Raw genomic sequence first — 14,321 nt, 5'->3', positions numbered from 1 at the left:
TTATCAATTTCAACATATCTAGTGGATAATAGTAACTACTATTTCATTTCGTTTTATTTATCAGATATATTATGTATAATGTTAAATGTTTACTAGAGAAAAAAAATTTAAATGATAAAAAAATAAAAAAATTTATGTGAAAGATTAGATAATAAAATAAAAAATAAAAAAAAGATTATTCATAATCATAATATATTTATTTTAACGTCAAATCTTCTATTCTCTAAAAAATGAATAACTTTGAGATTTTTTTTTGAATAATTTTTAAATTTTATGCAAACTATTATTAATTGAATTTACTATCTTACTTTATACTAAATAAAATTATATATTATAATTATTTTTAGAAATTCCTAATATATTACATTCAATAAGATGGTTAAACATCTTGTCACAAAAATTGTCAGAAAATATTCAAAATTTAGGCATGCCAAGATTACGAAACGATACAAATATTACTTAAATCTAGTCTATAGTAAGAAGTGGAATAAAATATTTTCTTATGGTAGAGATAATAAAAATGTTAGAAATATTACTACATATAAAAATAAAGTCATAAATGAAGAAAATATTCAAAAATTATCTAGTAAGTAAATGAATTCAATTTTCCTTTTTACAATATAAGAAACTTATGCATTTAATAACTATATAATATACAAACAAAATTTGCATCTAATGTCAATTCTTTTAATGTTTTTTTTATAAAGATTTTATTTGTAGTGATTGCCGCATCCAATTCCGCCATTTAGGAAATTTAATGTGCCATCAAAAGCATTATTGCAATAAAAGTAAATATTAATACATCTTTAAAAATACATTAAAAAAATAAAATAGAAAAGGTTTCTTTAACAATGTCCACGGTTAAACAGTTTGTATTTTTTTTAAACATATAATTCGCAAATCGTAAGGGTACAGCCTACTAAGGCGGGTAACGCAGAATCGTTAGCAAAATTTTCAGAGGATTAAGGGGTAATATGCAGGATCACTTCAGTAAAATACTCATGGGGATAAAAACAAATTAGACTATTGATTCTTTAGTCCTGAGAAGAGTAATTTTTGATAAACTTAATTGCTACAATATATTAGGGGAGACTGGGGTTAGGTAAACCCCGGCTTGGCAAACCACTTAATCTCATTTTAAAATTAAATGCACCAGAAAATTAAAATTTTATCCTAATAGAGTTTTTATTAGTTATAGACAAAAAATCTTTTGAAATATTTAATTATTAAAAATCTTTTGAAATATTTAATTATTAAAAATTTTATTTAATAAAATTTTGATGAAATTTTCAAATGATTTTTACATGACAGAATTTTAATTTTTAAAATATATAATCATTCATATGTAAATTAAATTTTAAAGCAAAGTTTAAACACTCTTTTATAATTTGGGAAAGTTTCATGAGTATTTATTATATCTAGATATTATTTCAATCATAATTTGTCAATTCAGAGCTAACGGGGCTTGCTAAACCATACACGTCAATTATGCCATTTAATAATGAAAAAAATTTTAAAATCTTAAAAAGGCAATTTTATGGCTGTTTTATGATTGGTATTTAGGATTTATGCTAAGAAATCATAATCTCTCCTTAAGATCCTTATTTTTTTATGTTCATAATGTTTATTAAATTAACCAATATTAAGTTTCAATTTTTATATATAATTAGTTTCAATTTATAAGTATTATGATATTTTGAATAAAAAAACAATAAAATTATTCCATATGTATCATTATTAATAAATAAAAATGCTTTCAATTTATTACTCAAAAATCTAATGGTTAAATAAGCCCCTTGAAGTGGTTTGTCTTACCCAGCTATTAGGGCTTGTTGGACTAAATTTTCACTTTTACAAAAAATAAAAAAAAATGATTAAATTCTTAAAATTTTTTATAAGGCACCTTTATAGAGTATAGTTTTAGGTATCTAATCATATATTATTTATTATTATCTAAAAAAACTAGGAGCTATAGCCAATTTTGTAAAAATCGATTCGACTAACCCCAGTCTCCATATTTTTATTCAGGGTTGTCAAGTCGGTCAATTGTCCGGTCAAACTGACCTGGTCAAATACTCTAAATTATTATTGATGAATAAATATGTTGATTTAATTAACTAATATGTATTTAAAGCCTGTTTATCAATCTAATATGTTGCATATTTTAAAATATATTTATATCATCAAGGCATCGATTTAATTATAATTTAATATTAAAATATAGGATTTTCATATTAAAATATTAGAATTTCATTTAAGAAATAAAAGAATTTTTCTTATTATTAAGTTGATTGGATTTCAATATATAATTTGCTAAAGCATGATTTGAGAAAATTACTAACTGCCAATTTATATTGCATTATATACAATTATCTAAAGAAGATGGGCATCACAAAAAGCTTTGAAAGCAGCTGCTGAAGAAATTGGATATTTTTCCGAAAGAAAATACCAATATAATACATTAGATGAAGAAATATTTGGATGAAAATTTTAAACTATACTTTAACATTTAGCTATCTTATTGTTGAAATTGCAAAGGGATAAATTAGCCCACTTAAAAAACGAGATGCCTAATTTGGACACATAATTCAATCATGCCATGCTTTTATAGAAGAAAATATACAAATGATACGTTTGAAAAAGAAAGAACGATCCAAATACATATGCTCACACTGCTGATTATTTATTGAATTCCCATAAGTGGAGCATCTTACTAGTATTGAGCTTGATGAAGCATGTGGTATAATACAACAATTAGACAATTTACAATGTGATGATAATCAAAATATTTTAAGTGATTTCATAAATTTCAGTAGTAAAAGCGATGGTATACTTAATAGCCAAAATATGTGGAAAGCAGTAAATTTCATAAAAAAAATAATCGGATTTCGGCTTTAAGTTGTTGAAATGGGCTTTGCCCACCTTGAAAATTAAGAGAAGAGTCTAATATCTTACTAACAATTCCAAATTATATTTCATTTTTAGAAAGAAATCGGTCGGTTTGGGGAATTTAGAAATATAATTTAATATTAAATATATTCATTTTTTACTATTATATATAAAATAAAGTTAATATTGTCTTAAAAAACATTTATTTAATTTTGACCGGTCAAATACACAACCTTGCTTTTATTTCTATGTTATACTTTAAAAATTGGAATCAACTACTTTTTAGAAGGGTTCCCAAGCCATAATTGTATTTAAAAGTTTTTATTTGCATTTTTTCCTAAGAAAGAATTCTTTTAGTTCATTTGAAAAGTGTAGATTTTATAAAGTTTGAGGAGAAAAATTTAATTGGTGAACAGAACTATTAGGGTAGAGAAATATTAATTAGTTAAATATATTTCTTAATTCAACCTATAATAATTGTTGTGTTTTTACAAATCTATACTCATTTATAAGATAAACCTGTAATTTTATTTATTGTATTTTGTTTATATTTAACTAATTATTACATTAAAAAGACAAAGGGAGGGTTTTCAGTAAGGATCATATTTTTTTTTGAAGTCAACTTGGTAGTCGCCCTTGGGGGGGGGAGATATATTAGATCTTTAGATCTGACTTGACCACATGATTTCGTTAATTTAAATTAAAAATTAAGTAGGTATTATTGAAAATAAAAAAATATATCTGGCAGTGCCTATCAAATCAAAAATTGTAAATATCGGTTAATTCGGTAATCTAATTGGCGGTAAATATTATTAACCAAAAAAATCGAGGAGGTGTTGGGGAGGATGTAGAAGCCGCTGTGGATTGATAATAAGGTTAGGTTTGAACTTTGAGTCCACCTATCGATTAAAATGATTTGTTATATATTTATATTTGCTATATATATTGGAGGCCTGCAAGTTCGGTCCGGAACCCTGCCTGTAACCCGGTAAAAATAGTATGATCTTAACAATCCTAGCTAGGCCTAATAATTGAAAATACGGGCTGGGCCGATTTAAAAAAACAACTAAATTATATAAATTAATCAGTTAAAAAATCGTATAATGAAGCGTTTAATATTCATTTACTATCATATTTTTAATTTTCGGTTGATGCAATTTGCAAAAATATTTAAATTACAAAAATTTAAAAATTTCAGGCCGGGTCCAAAAAATAATCAATAATAAAAAAAACCGGGCGGGCAACAACTTTTTTAATAAAATCCTGCGCCGAGCTTGAAAATAATTTGTTTTTCAAATGCGGGCCTGGCCTGAAATTGAGATATCTGCAGGTCACTGATAAATATTAAAAACATTTCTTCATTTTCAGATATAAATAAAAAGAAATTAAGTCCCGAACTTCGAACAGATAATGTGGTTTCAAAAAGTTATCAGGCTAATATTGAATCCTCTTTAAATGACTCGTACGAAGTCAAAAGTATCGATTCCTTTTCCAATTTAAAAGATGGAAACGAACCTTTCAAATTCATTAAACGTAAATTTGCCCAGCCAATATCAAATATTATTAACTTAAACCCCTTCTTTACCCATACTCTACATATTCCTCATTTCAAATATCTAAGGCCATCAACGATATCTTCTTATCCTATATCAACATTCGCTCCTTTATATCAAAATTGCAGCTCGAATTATTTATATCAATATTATCACCCTCATAAACTATGGTCACTTCAAGATTACCTAAATTTGGAGGATAATTTTTTAAAATCAAAAAAACTTAATATGCAAAACGATAACATACCGTGGTTGGTTCAAAAGCCAAAGGAATCAACTATTAAAACCCAAGTTTTACATCAGGAAAAAAAGATAAACCTCTATAGATGCCTAAGATGTTTTCTTACATTTAAAGTGAAAGCAAATTTGAATGCGCATGCTAAATATTATTGCAAAAAAGAACCAAATGTACTATTACAGAAGAATAAAATAGCTCAATTATTAAATTGTTCTTATCTTAACTCCTCTATCTCCCAGATGAATGTAACGAAACCCAAATTAAAATTCAGGTCTCGGGATTCTAATGGTATATATTATATAATCCATTGATGTAATTAGTGATGACCAAGCTGACTGGTTTAGACCGTCCAGACCGATTTTGGGAGATAAAATAACTAGATTCCATTTTGTTTTCAAATGCGATTTAAAAACTAAGATCTTAGTTGGCCTTACCTAGATTAGACACCTTATAATTTTTAATATGTATTTATTTAGGGTTTATAGAGATATTTTTGCTCTTAAACCTTCAGTGCCCAAATGTCATATCTATAAATAGTAAGATGGGGTTTATCAAATTTCCTTTTTTAAACAGAAAATCTCACTCATATATCTATATTATTTGTGGATATTTTAAACATACTATTAAGCTAACACTATATTAATCATTCAAATAATAATTTTGAAGATTGATAAATGAAATTTTAAAAAAGTTTTTTAAGTTTGAAAAGAACTCTTATAGGTTAAAAAATTGAAGATTTATTTTTTATAGAAGATCAAAATATTTTTTAAGAAAATTTCTGATTTCATAATAAAAGATTTTATATGCATAAATCAGAAAAGATTTACTTATAAAAGATTTTTCACAAAAAAAGATTTTGAATTTTAGATAAATTTGATTAAAAGTTCTGACTGAGTATTCTCAAAAAAATCTGAATTTAAAAAATCTTGATTAGAAAATATCTAAGATTTTTTTATTCCGAAGAGCATTTTAAACTTTGAGTTTTTATAAAGAAGTCAAAAATAAACAAAGCAAAGTAGCAATAATATTTATAAATAAAAATCATAAAATTTATTTAATTATTTTTGAAAAACGTTATATCTTAAAAAACTCTTGAATAAAAATAATATATTTGCAGAAATATAATTTGGCATAAAATAGGAAGGTATTAAAAAAACAGGCAAAATATCTACAAATTAATACATACCGTTAAAATCTTTAAAGTGTTGATAAACCTCACCTTATTACTGACAAGTCAATCTTTAAAGATCGAGTAAATGTTCAATGATTATAAATTTCAAACGTTATTTGAAGAGTTATCTTATTTTTAATTTTAACATTTGATAAATGATTGTATCAGATTATCTTGACCTTATAAAATTTATAATATCAATTTTTCATATAATTAAGAGGACATCGACAACTCTCATAAATCAAAGTTTGATCCATCTCAAACAACTCGGCATGACTTTTCCCATCAAGATGCGAGTACTTACTGTAAGACATGCGACATTAAATTTATCAAAGAAAGCTCATTTACAGCTCACAAATTGTATTATTGTAATAAAAATAAAATAGAGGAAAACTTGTAATATTTTTATCGAAAACTACAAATAAAAGGCTATTGCGTCCTCCGTGCTTAACACACTTTTGCTCTTGTCTGTCCATGCCAAATTTTAGAAAGAATATTAAAATAATTTTTTTTCGATAAAATTTTTTTTTGAAAATCCATTATATATTTAAAACAAAGATGTGCTACCATTTTTAATAATACTAAAACGATATCGACAGATACCAAAAATAGTAAGAATACAAAATTAGGAAATAATAAACAAAAACCTATGGGAAGAAAAAGTATAGGGAAAACATCAACAAGCAAAAAACAATTACACTAGCAACCAGATCAGTGTATCAGGTACCACAAATTCGCTGTTGCAGTTCTGACATAAATATTTGCTCTTCAACACTAAAAAAGATGCAAATGTTCAATGGAGGCGTTAAAACATGGACTAATTATATATATTTGGTTATTAAGTTGAAAAATTATGTCACGCACTTATTTCAGTCCTAAAAAAATTTTCTTTTTATTATTATATCTACAAAAAGAAAGGGATTTCAAAATATCCAACGAGTCGCATTGAGCTATTTGAATTTCTTCTTAAGTGATTTAGTCTTGTCGGCGTGAGTTTTGTTTGTCTTGTAAGAGTATGGGAGATCGGGGAAAGTGTTATTCCTCGGCAAGTAATTTCTTCTTAAATAATTTTGAAACTAATAAACTTTGATATTTGAAATTTAAATCACAGATGTATTTTAATAAGATGCTCAATGTCCTAAAAATGTCTCACAGAAATATGCTCATGAAAAGCTTTAAATGGAAATTTTATCATGTCAAAAGTAACTCTATAATTTTTTACATTTTTATTAATAAATTTTTTTATTAAAGTTGCTCAGACTAAATATCAATTCTAAATGAAAAGTATTCACAATTTTATAAGTATAAAATTTTTGACAATATTTATGGTAATTTAATATCTTGAGATTAATTTAATTAAATGTGAAATGGAGGTCTGCAATGGGCGGGTTTGAAAGTTTTTAGCCGGCTCACTTATAATTATTATTTTTCTAATTTAGCAGCTTGCCTATTTATTTATAAATTTTGTTTAACCAGCCTGCCTCAGTTTAAAAATTATTTCATTGACTGGTTTGGCCCTTTATTTTTTTTAAAACATTTATAATTAAATATATATAATATGCAATATTATGAAATAAAACTTTTATTTTATAAAATTGAGTCTGTTCTGCTCATTTTGCCTGAAAAATATTAAAAACACCTGCCTATTATTTTAAAAATATTTTTTAACCAGCCCGTAACCCGTTCAATGTTAAGAATATTTTAGAAAACCCGATAAAGCCCAAACCCTTCAAGTATGGGCGGGCTGAAATCCGCCCATTATATCTCTAATATAAAGACCTGGGGAAGGATTTGGAGGGTTGTGTATTAGCCAATTTCAAGCTGGGATTATATGAATAAAAAAATCCAACTATATTTAATAAGAACATTAAAACCCATGAGCTTGTCTAAGGTCACGAATGACAATATGTAGTATAGAAAAAATTATTCCCTAATTTAAATTGCCACTAACAAAATATTTTTACACATCAAAGATAACAAACAACTAATCCTTATTTCACCTTTATCTTTTAAATTAGCTTATTACTCAATTTACAATACATTACATATCCACAAACATTTTACTTTTGTTTATTAATATCAATGACATATATAATAACTAGACTGACGATTCATTCATTAAAATGCATTTTTAAGCGTCGTTAAAAGCAAATCAGCCGGACCCGTCATTTAGATAACACATATAGTAATTATTCTCATGTTAAAAACTACTATTAAATTGATAACTTACTTTCTTATTATCTCGATGATCCGGTAATTCTTTAATAAAGTTTGCACCAGATATAGGAATAAATTAGGCTCTCGTTTAAAATTTTAATAATGATTAGTGTAACGCTGATTTGCATTGATGTACACTTTTAATGAATGGATCGTCAGTCTAGGTATTATATATGTCATTGATTATACATCACACTATATCCTAACAAACAAACCAGGCGCATAGCCAGAATTTTTTATGGGGAGGGCGAATAATTTTTTTTATATTGATTTTTTTTTTAATTAAAACAAACTAATCAACATATAAAATTTATTATAACCAATCCTATTTTGTAAAATCAAATTCAGACATAAAGAAATATTGGGAAAAACTAAATATAAAAAAAAAATGTTAAAAAAATTTATAGCTAAATTTAAATAAAGGTATGTAAATAACAATAAATTTTGGATTAAAATATGATTATTTAAAATTTTAAATAAAATATAATTCATAGAAAATCGCCTTCTTATTTGGGCCAATTTTAGAGTAATTTGTTCTGTGCTTGAGATTAATTCTCGATGAATATTAAGTAAGGTTAAACCATTTAACCTATTGTCTGATGTAGCACTTCTAAGATAGGTTTTTCTTAAATGACGTAAAGTTTTTTTTATTGTTGGTAATGTTGCTAAAATATATAGTAGTTTTAATATATTTAGAAAAAACTAAAAAAATATTTTTTGGTTAAATTGGCGTAATTTTAGGTTATTTTTTTATTAAAAAATAATAAATACATGATCGTCTGGATTTTGGTAGAAATTTTTTAATTGAAGGGGTAAATTAAATATTGATAAGTCTTAAAATTAAATATTTTTCAAAGTTAAAACAATCTAAATGAAAATGGATATGATCATTACTCTGTCAATCATAGCAAAAACATAGACCCTAATGATATATCAACCCACACTCATCGTATTGAGCGTTTATGGAGGGATAAGGCAAGCATCCCCAGAAATGGAAGAAAATCTTCCTCTCATTTATATATATATGTGAATATTCCTATTTTCGTAATATTAAAAATATGTCTAATATAAATAAATAAATTAAATTTTTAAATGATATAAATTTATATAGAACTATTATTGTTTTTTTTAAAATATATATCTATATTATCATTGTATATATATATTGTTTATTCAAATAAATTGATTAATTATCTAGTATTTGATTTAATAGTAAAAATTTTTACAAATAAAAAAGGTTAATGATGCTTACTACCTTAAGGTACTACCTATCAAATTTTGTTTATTTTTCATTTGGATAGGCACTACCAAATATATTTATAATATATATTTGAAAAATCACGAATTTTAGAAAGCCTCTATGGCCTAGTAGGCAATAGCTTCGTTTACTGATCTCATGGTCACGGGTTCGAATCCCGGGAATGGTTATGTTTTTTTTTCTTAATCTAACTTGGTGGTTCCATCCTTGGGGGATGATATATAGGAGGCCGGACGACCACGTGATTCTGTTATAATATATTTAATAATAAGGGTCTTATTACATTTTAATAAATTTTGGTCGGTATTTAGCATATTAAGTTGGTATAGAATATTTTCATACATTCACTTGGTAGTAAGCATCATCCCAAAAAAATATCCAAACGATCTTATATTTATTATTTTTTATAAAATAAATAAATATAAAAAGAATATTTAAAAATAATAAATAAAAAAATATATTAAAAAAAATAAATAAAAAATCATATTAAAAAAAAAAATAAAAAAAAAACAAAAAAAAAATCATATTAAAAATTTTCCCGTTTCAGTGAGTTACCAATTGGCCTTCAGATATATTAATATCCTCTGAATAAAATTCAGCCAAATATTTAATTTTTTAGAGGTCAAAATTTAATATTTCCTCTGAAGGATTTATAGGCAATAAAATATATGAATTAGATAGCGGCATTTGGTGAACCACAAATCTTTCATGAATTTGAGTCAAGAATGTGTCCAAAAGTAGAATAAAAACTGTTATTTTATAATAATCCTTAATTGATTCCACATTTATACTGCAACGATTCGTTTTTCTTGGTGCAAGTCGTATCTTGAGAATCTCAAAATCATAGAATTTGGCTTTCTAACAAATCAAAAAAATTTCACGAAATTCATATATTTCACGTTTTTGTAGTTGCAATATAATTATATTGGCTATTATCATAGTCTCCGATAAATCTATATTATTTTATTGAAAAATATTCTACAAAATTGTTATCTAATTAAATAATTTATTTACACATTCCAGTACAAAAAGAAAATCGGTTATATTATTGACAATAAAGTATGTTTCAGATTAAATATTTAATTCACACCATTCCGAAACTTCTCCAAGGGCACTCAAAAAAGGCTCTTCTAGATTCAAAACTGAGGTAGCCTCTTTATGTCGTAGGCTCCATCCGGTCGGGCATGCCTTTTGCAGTTTCTTTCTTCTTGTAGTACAAGAAGTCTCAGCGATAATTCTATTAGGCATATTTTGTCTATTTGGATATCTGAATATATACTCTAGAAATTTTGCATAACCATAGTTATTAGTAGAAATAAATTAAATAGAATTATACATAATCAATTTCTTATACACGGCAGAGAATAAGAAATGGCTAAGTTAACTGAATGAGATGCACATTGTACATACATTGCAGTTGGACTTGTTTTTTAAATAAAACGCTTAAACTCATACTTCATTTTGTTCAATAGTTTTTGCAATTATTAACGATGCCTCAGATTATATTAAGTTATCATATTTTTTATAACTATTATTGAGGGTTATATTATTTTTTATATTAAATTATACTACTTTTAAGTCTTTTTGGTTGACAAAATTTTCTTATATCCATCAGTGTTTAAAAAAATGTAAGAAATTATACCTTATTTTCGCAAATATTATAAAACAGAAAACCATTTGTCATTTTAGATAGTTCTCAACCGTCAAATAGTATTATTATATAACTCATATATTATTTAAACCTACACATATAACAAAATTTTCACTAAAAAAATAGCGCAAAGTTCCTTTTTTAAAAATAATATTTTTATATTTAATATTCAAAATAAGTTTGTTTCAGACTAAAGACTATCTTGGATAATTCCTTTGTCTTTTAACTATCCACACCGGTAATTTTGAATTTGCTTGTTGGCCCATAATAAATAATACATGTGATAATAGTAAAATGCAGATTATAAATTAATTTTGAAAAAATATAAAAGGCTTTCATGAATTATGTTTAGATTTTTATAATTTTATTTTACAAAACCGGCCGAACTCGATTAAAGAGTAAATCATATAATGGAGCGTTTTATTTATTCACTGCTTTTATTATCAAATTTCTATGAAACAGTCAACAAAATACAGCCAAAAGTATTTAAATTAGATTTAAAAATTTCGGACTGACTCTTAAAATGATGAAAAATAAAAAGTATGAGCCTAAGGAGAATTTCCAGAAAAAGTTATTCGAGCCAGCCTTGATATATATTTCTTTTAACCCCGGGTCAGGACTAAAATTTTGATATAATTTAGTTAATATTTTTAGAAGGTCCACTAGAGAACTGCAAGGGCTGTCCGTAGCCCGACCCGACCCAAAAATAAATAATAATATTAATATCTTAAATAGTAAGTATAATTTATAATATTAATTATAAAATCATATTATTTAATATTAATCACATTTTAGGATTAAAATGTCAATCTTATTAACATGTCATGTCATGTCATTATTAATTATTATTTTATAAACCTAACAACCGGATACCAAACTATTTTATCACTAAATTGTGTGTTTTCCGTGAATTACAAGATAAGACATATTTTATGTACTAAAGATAAGTTTTATTCATTATTTATTATTTATCTAGCCTATACATTGTCTTTTTTAACATTTGTTTTAAAAAATTTCCATATAAAATTTAAGATTGGGATTTGATTCAGGGGAACTTATTTCTATAATTTACATTTCACTACCATAAATGTTAATCATGCTAGAAATTAAAAAAAATTGGTAATGATATTCTAAGTTACATTTATATATAAAATATAATCTTAACTTATTTCGTTTTGGTATTATTATTTTTTATCTATCTACCTTAATATGAGTTGTAAATTTTCCAGCTAATTTTGGTTGTCAATATTTTAAATATGGCAGAAAAAAATTAGGAAATTAATACAAGATTCTCAAAGAAAATAAGATGTATACTGTGATATGTAAAATTTAAAACATGAATATTAAAAAGAATCTGTATCTGTATCTTTTTTCAAAAAAAAATGAAAAAGATACAAGATTCTTTTCAGAATTAAGGATCTTAGATACAGATATTAGTATCTTATTAAAAATGTCAAAATATACTGAGTACAAGATATAAAGGGATATTGTATCATGTATCTTAGATACAAGTATTCGCAGTACTGCCCAACTCTGTTTATTTCAATCTAATTGATTAAAGTCATTTTAAATATTTTTTTTAGATTTTAGACACAGCCATATTAAAAAAATTATCTCAATGGATGCAAAATTAAAAAGAATTGGTGAAAAGATTAAGACAAAAGAGTATGAAGTAAGGGAGAATCTTAATGGAAAATCCGATGTATGGAAGAAATTTTCATTTATAATATGATGAAAATAAAGAAAAGCTTAATTATGTCATTTGTATAATATGCAAATTTATTTATGTATATAATTCAATAACAACAGGTTAGATATTTTAACTCTTAAATTCCTGGCTATCCCTGCTTCGTCGGCTAGCAGTGAAAGGGCGTTTTCAGCTGCTGGTAGGGCCTTTGAGGAGAGAAGGACTCGTTTAAAGTCAGATAAACTGGACGCCTCTTTATTTATATATCATAAATTCACTTTGTGATAATTTTGATAATAATATTGATGAGGTCAATATAATATATGTTCATTAAATTTTTTATATATTTATTAACTTTTATATCATATTTATATTCGCATAAATGATGCTTATTGTATTATATAATCGTTATAATTTTTAAATTCGCTTGTATATTAATCGTTTTATAATATTTTTTACAAATTTAATAAAATGCAACTTAATGATTATGGCCGTCAAATAAACTTTTATTTAAGGTGGCTGAACTGAATAAATACACATAATTTTTTTTTTGGTTATTATAATATTAAAACTTAAATTGCAAAATTTTATTCGGGTCGGGCTCGGGTCGGGTTGGACTAAAAAATGTGTGCTCGGGCTCGGACGAAAAAAATTTTTAAATTCGGGCTCGGGTTGCGAAAAAATTACTTTGCAGTTCTCTAAGGTCCACATCATAATTCAATTTTATTTGACAGATTTTACATAATATTTAAAGATAATAAATAATTTCATTCATTGCTTTTATTTTATTTTCATTTTATTTATTGCCATTTCCATATTTATCTACTTAGAATAAATCTCTTAAATAGTAAATATGAAAGGATTAACAATATAGACACTGAAAAGAAATAACGACATTTATAAGAACATTAAAAGGCATCTTGTTGTCTAGGCCCTTCCCCCATTATTTGAAACTTTATTTTTTTTAGCTTTGGCCCACCTCCATTATATAAAATGTAAAGATAATTATTTACTTAAAAAAGTTATTAAAATCGTATTATTTTTAATACAACAAATCACAATAAAACAATATTTTTTCCAATAAATTTAAACATTTCGATTATATTTAAATTAAATCATTAGCTTTTATTTATTTTTTTAATTATAACTCGTAATATTCATTTTCAACATTAATTATATATCTATTAACAATATTAAAGGGGTTTTAAATCTATAAAAATATGATAAAAAATCTATGCCCCTTTTCATTTCTTTAGAATGCAACAGATATCCAAAACAAATGCGTAGTAGAGAGTAGTTTAAATCAGACCCCACAATTTTTTATTTGTCTGATGAGTGATCATAAACTCTTTTTCAGTGTAATAAACACATTCTTATAAATAAAATAATTTACATCACTAAATCAATTTATTCTCAATATTTTCAATAGTTTTTTCAATCTGTTACACAGAGAGCAATTAATTATTCTAATTGAGGCATAAAATGAAATATAGACTATGTATTTTAGCATAAACAAAATACCTATTATTTTTATTATCGCTAGCTTATTTAATATTTTTATTCAATAATTCTTAGCTCTAATAATAACAATTGTCCTGTTAGGCTATATGCCAACGAGTTTTTTTCTCTGTGAAACAGAGCGAGAACGCAAACGTAG

General features: G+C 25.2%; 1 protein-coding gene across 1 annotated transcript in view; it reads left to right on the top strand.

The window, feature by feature from the left end:
* Nucleotides 1-475: 475 nt before the first annotated feature.
* LOC135925464 (probable serine/threonine-protein kinase DDB_G0268642) overlaps nucleotides 476-14,321 on the top strand; it is a 41,226-nt gene continuing 27,380 nt past the window's right edge. The window contains exons 1-4 of the mRNA XM_065460796.1: nucleotides 476-586; nucleotides 708-788; nucleotides 4,258-4,968; nucleotides 6,070-6,156. Of these exons, the coding sequence (XP_065316868.1) occupies nucleotides 4,966-4,968; nucleotides 6,070-6,156 (90 nt within the window). The 5' untranslated portion in view covers nucleotides 476-586; nucleotides 708-788; nucleotides 4,258-4,965. The remainder of the gene's footprint in view (nucleotides 587-707; nucleotides 789-4,257; nucleotides 4,969-6,069; nucleotides 6,157-14,321) is intronic.

This window comes from Gordionus sp. m RMFG-2023, chromosome 2 (genome assembly GCF_954871325.1).
Source record: "Gordionus sp. m RMFG-2023 chromosome 2, tfGorSpeb1-WG-v2, whole genome shotgun sequence".
Classification (NCBI taxonomy): Eukaryota; Metazoa; Nematomorpha; class Gordioida; order Chordodea; family Parachordodidae; genus Gordionus; species Gordionus sp. m RMFG-2023.
The sequence above is the reverse complement of the archived record's forward strand: the minus strand, read 5'-3'. Positions and strand labels throughout refer to the sequence as shown.